Source organism: Triticum aestivum, chromosome 6B, assembly GCF_018294505.1.
Source record: "Triticum aestivum cultivar Chinese Spring chromosome 6B, IWGSC CS RefSeq v2.1, whole genome shotgun sequence".
In the NCBI taxonomy this organism is placed as follows: domain Eukaryota; kingdom Viridiplantae; phylum Streptophyta; class Magnoliopsida; order Poales; family Poaceae; genus Triticum; species Triticum aestivum.
This window is the reverse complement of record NC_057810.1, coordinates 715347921-715353562: the sequence shown is the minus strand read 5'-3', so window position 1 is coordinate 715353562 and position 5642 is coordinate 715347921. Positions and strand designations below refer to the sequence as shown.

The 5642-nt window shown below is 43.0% G+C and overlaps 1 protein-coding gene across 1 annotated transcript; it reads left to right on the top strand.

The window, feature by feature from the left end:
- The first annotated feature begins 232 nt into the window (after positions 1 to 232).
- On the top strand, positions 233 to 4230 carry LOC123139734 (LRR receptor-like serine/threonine-protein kinase FLS2). The gene is made up of 2 exons (XM_044559461.1): positions 233 to 947; positions 3104 to 4230. Exons 1-2 carry the CDS (start codon positions 233 to 235, stop codon positions 4228 to 4230), a joined length of 1842 nt encoding a protein of 613 aa, XP_044415396.1.
- The last annotated feature ends 1412 nt before the right edge of the window (positions 4231 to 5642 follow it).

Genomic DNA, 5642 nt, shown 5'->3' with positions numbered 1-5642 from the left:
AAAATCACCGGGAGCTATCTCCTGCAACCTCCTCACAATCTGTGCCTCAGTCACCGCTCCCTGTGTCACTCTGACAATCCCAGTAGTCGTAGTCTGGTTATCCTCCGGGACCTCTCTCGCCTTCGGGGACTCAAAAAACATGAGCTCGGCACAGTAGACTCCATAGATGTGTAGAGTCGGAGGCGGAATTCGTTATGTGGTGGTCAACAAGCATCAACAAATCAAGGTATGGATGCTGGAAGAATCGGCCGATGGCCTCCTAGGGTGGATGTTATCACATGAGGCCAACCTGGGTTTTTATGGTCATAAAATCAATAACTCGATTATAGAGCCGAGGGTGCCATGGGAGGCCATCGAAAGCAAAGAGGCAATAGTGCACTTGTATGAGGAGGGTGGCCTAGGTGACACAACGGACGATGTTGATGACAACGATGACCATGAAGAAGAAAGCATCTATGAGAAGGATGGGCAAAGTGAAACGACTGATGATATTGATGACAACTATGACAATGAAGAAGAATGCATCTGTGAGAAGGATGGGCAGAGTGAAACAACTTATAATATCAATGACAACTATGGCAGTGAAGAAGAAAGCATCTATAAGGAGGATGTCCAGGGCCAAACGACCAATGCCAGTGATGATAACGACCTCAGTGAAAGAGATACACATCAAGATGAAGATGAAGAATCCGAAAGTGCCGATGGTTCTCAGTACTCTTGGAACTCAGCCGAGGACAACTTCATCGACCTGAATCAAAGTGATGCCCGCCAAGAGGAACAAGGACATGCGCATTGGAGAATCATGGGACTGCATCCATACAAGGATGTGTTCCTTCTCTGCCACATATGGGGCCATGTTGTGGCGTACCACCCTAACAGCTCCAGAATGCAGTATTTGGGCACGAGGCTTGTTAGAGATGACACCCAACAAACTCGAGGCATCTATCGTGCGTTCCCTTACCGCCCATGCTATATCGATGTGCTCCCTACATCAAGAATGGTTACTCCTAATGGTTTTTCTCCCATGTATATGTTTTGCTAGACATAGAAATATACATAGCATTGCATCTATATTATGGTCCTTCAGTTATTTGCGATTCATCAGCGAGTAGCATGGAAATAGAGCTGGTTGACATTTGGCAGACTTGACTTGGACGAGAAAGGAAACATTGAGCTAAGTGTATATCTTTTTGGACAACGCTGACGCCCACACGTGTGGTGGGAGCTAAACCCGCCCACACGCCCTATAGCACAAAGACTGCGCCATGTCACCGCATGCATGCATGTGGAAATCTTTTTGGATTTTCTGTTTTAAATTTTTTTATCTCTTAAATGAAAAATCCAATTGAAGATTCCGTTTTCACCATTAAATCCCTCGCGACGAGATCTTCGAAACTAGATCTCATATCAATATATTTCGATGAATTTTTTTTGGTTAAAAGTTGCCGTGTCTATTGCACATGAATTGCCATGATGTTTACACTGAAGTTGCCATGATATGTTTCAGCTATTTTTTTCTACATTTAAAAATAAATTTTGACATATTATAAAACGGGGAATTAAGAAACTAGACTTACCATGCACCATAAATTAAAATTGCCATGATACATGCACTTAAAATTGCCATGGTTCATACAAAAAATTATTTTCATGGTCAAAGTACTAGAATTGGCATCATCGAAAAACAAAAATTGCCACATGGCAGCTTTAGTTTAAGCACTATGGCAACTACAGTGTAAACATCATGGCAACTTTTGGGCAAAAAAAATTTCGTCGAAACATATCAACATGGGTCTAGTTTTGAAGATCTCATCGAGACGGATTTAATGGTGAAAACGGATTTTTAATTCGCTTTTTTAATTAGGAGATAAAACATTTTTAAGCCGAAAACCAAAAAAAAATCTGCTGATATCATCTGTTCATATGTGGCAAAATGAGTGGTAATGGAGGCGTGTGGGCGATGTGCAAACGCCCACATGTTTGAACGCTAGTTTTTTCGACCTTTTTTGAGAAAAATAATGGCACAATATCGGACAAATAGTACCCCTTGAAGGCACGGCATCATCATACTGTGTCGTTATCCAACGTGAAACACATACAAGTTTAATTGACCAGCTGTGACGTGTATTTTATTGGGAAAAATAGTCAATGAGTAATGTCTACGCACAATGTATATTTTTCTTCAAGGAAAAACAAAAGCTTTGCGTTTTTATTGACTGGTAGAAGAAGAAAAAAATTTATACAAGCGCAGAATAGTGCAACGTCAGGATTGTAGCACGATGCCGGTGTCCCTAAAAGTCAGGCACCGCTGGAAGATGCAAATTTTAACATGCTCCCTCTTACACCCCCCCTCCCTTTTTACATATGAGGTAAGAAGGTAATTAAGAGTTAATCAGACCACTAATTAATAAGATCAACAACTCAGATCTATTAAATACTCTTACCTTTCATGTAAAAAGAGAGGGTAAGAGGAAGCATGTTAAAACTGCTCCCTGGAAGAACTTCTAGCCGCCCTGGACCTCAGCTCGTGCCGTAAGGCGACATTCTGGAAGCACGGCTATCACAAAGAAAACATACGAATGCTGGACACATCTCTTCCGTTTCCGTCTGAAAAGTACAGAGAAGAATTGGAGTGATCCTACTGTAGGCCGAAACGGTCACTGACAAGGTTGACAGACTTGAGGTCTTCACTCCGGCGGCGGGCAGGCTTCAGATAAGGGTGTGAGAAAAACTGCAGAAAATTCAGATGCAAGTGTGTGGACGTGATGACGCTCAATCTGATGAGCCTCCAGCATTCCAACTCATACGGGCACACCTCACCACCTGGCCGGCAGCAAAACCATGGAAGGAAGCAAGCCACCGTTTCTTGCGATCCGGCCAAGCAAAGGTGCATACGTACTCTGTTGTCCTCGTTACTAGTGAAGTACAGTACTCCCTCCGATCCAAAATAAATGTCGTGGTTTTAGTTCCAAACATCCATTTTTTGCCTTGCCGTCGGTTTTGTCATTGCTGCCAGCAAACTCTTTCTTCACATCACTTTTGAAGTCGGCAGCATCCTCTAATGGCTATTGTCGTTGCTGATCATTACTCTTAACACGTGCAGATCCGGGAGGCAATCTTATATGTGCCAGTCAACCCGCAAGGATCACCTCCATCCTTACGCTACTCTCGTTGCTGCTCCTTTCTTGCGGAGTCGGCAGCATCCGCTGCTCCTCCTCAACGAAGACAATCCATGATAACAGCACAGACATGATGTCGCTGCTAGATTTCAAGCGGGCCATCACCAACGACCCAAGTCAAGCCTTGAGATCTTGGGACCTCGGCGTCCCCCTTTGCGGATGGAACGGCGTCGTCTACAGCGGCCTGGAGCACCCGGGGCGAGTCATCGAGCTGAACCTTATGAACCTATCTTTGTCGGGCACGATTTCACCATCCCTCGGGAATCTATCATTCCTTAGGAGACTGGACCTGTCCATTAATGGCTTCACCGGCGAGATACCTCCTCTCAACCGTCTCCAAAGATTGGAGGACCTTCTCTTGGGACAGAACTCACTGCGAGGGACCATTCCGGATACTCTTACAAACGGCTCCAATCTATACAAACTATTCCTGTCTAGCAACTTACTAATAGGAGAAGTTCCCAGTGGTATAGGCCGCCTATCCAATCTATTGTTGTTATTTCTTGGAGGAAATAATCTCACCGGAGAAATCCCACCAAGCCTAAACAACAGCAGTCAGCTTGAATACATCTTGCTTGCTGATAATAAGCTCACCGGAACCATTCCTGATGAGTTGGGAAAACTCCCAAATCTTTCTGAATTAAACCTTGCTGAAAATAGGCTATCAGGTGGAATCCCGGAAACCCTGTACAAATACAATCAGTCTTCTCTCAGATATCTATTCTTAGATTCCAATATGCTTGGGAAAACACTGCCATCTAACTTTGGTGATACCATCCTGAATCTTAAAGTTCTCACATTGTACGAAAATAATTTTGAAGGTCATCTCCCAGCATCACTAGGCAATATTTCAGGGCTAAAGTGGTTAGACTTGTCATTCAACAATTTCGTTGGTCAAGTTCAAATTTCTTTTGGTAATCTTGGACTCTTACAACACCTAGACCTTCAGCAAAACAATTTGATGGGCTTCATCCCAAGAGAGCTGAGTGGCTTGCAACACCTCACCAATCTGTATCTATCTGATAATAATTTGGAAGGTGGGGTACCATGAAACAGTCTTTGTTGGAAATATAAGTGGGGCAATAGCCTTTATCAGTATTGGAGGTAACCGGTGGGGAATCCTTTGGAGGAACACTGGATCTGCTCCCATGTCCTACTATGTATTGGACAAAAAGATACGCATTATGTACTACCTGATCATATAGAGTATTCATCCTAATATTTGGTTTCATTCCACACCATACTGTTGATCTATTTTATGCTCACCAGGACGTCAAGAGCAAACCTGTCACTCTTGTTTTGTTTCGTTTTTTGGCCGTGTGTAATTCTCGGGGTTGGGAGCTTCCCAACCTTCTCTTTGGCAATAAATGAATCAGTGAGATCTGGCTCCCAGTGCTCAGCAATCTGCAAAACAAATCAAAAGGATAGTTTCAGGAAAAAAAAATCATCAGGATTTACCATGCTAGCCACTGGCCAGTTACCGACCACTCCCACTGGATAGTTTCAGAAAAGCTAGTCCACGTCTAGGTCTTGTCATGCTGACTGTTCTAATACTGGAGTTATGGCACAAAAGCTTATAACGACTTGGAACGTCAAAGCAGAGAAAAGTACAGACAGTGTGGAGAGTGTTAGGATTAACCTAACTTGCATATGCTTTAGGGAACCATAATGTGGTTGCTAATTGGCCAGCCCTAACAGGCGCCTTTCCCAGATATCCCTTTTCTTGGTCACATTGTCATTCCTAAAGATTACACTATCCCAGTCATTAGTCCCAATTTACCCTGCTTACAAAATAGAGAGAAGCAGCACATTCCCAGTCCACGTCATGGTCTTGCAATGCTTGCATATGTTTCTTCTTGTTACAATAATTCAGACAATTGACGAAATCAGCAAGCACATTATCAGTAATTCAGATTTTGGAGGGGTAGTATGCATATTCTGAGTTTGTGTTTCATTGGTGATAGCAGTTTTCTCTTTGCTGTTGGCTGGAAATAATAACGCATGGAAGGAACATAGAACAAAATCAGTAAGCACGTACTCCCTCCGTTCGGAATTACTTGTCTCGAAAATGAATGTATCTAGAACTAAAATATGTCTAGATACATCCATTTCTGTGACAAGTAATTCCGAACGGAGGGAGTACATAGAATTCAACCAAGAATCCATGGTTATCTTAAAGATGATGACGACTGACGAGTCAATGACGATATAGCCAAGCACAACAAACAAATCGGGAACAGAAACATATCTGAAAGCAGAGAACATCTTACATGTGACTAGCCAAAGGACTTAACTGAACTCCACCTCATATACAAATTCGATGAGTTGGCAACGCTTGGGCGGGAGATCGATGATACTGTATTTGATTTACAGAACCAAGCCTCAGAGGACCAAGTTAATAGTAGTTGAGTTGTCTTAAATTTTTCAGCCAGACGCAGAGCCGTGACAGTCAGCTGCTGCATG

Bases quoted from the DNA above. Each gene is read 5' to 3' on its own strand.
- LOC123139734 (XM_044559461.1), top strand. From the start codon at position 233: ATGCTGGAAGAATCGGCCGATGGCCTCCTAGGGTGGATGTTATCACAT. The intron at 948-3,103 runs GTGCGTTCCCTT...TAACACGTGCAG, and splicing joins ACAAACTCGAGGCATCTATC to ATCCGGGAGGCAATCTTATA.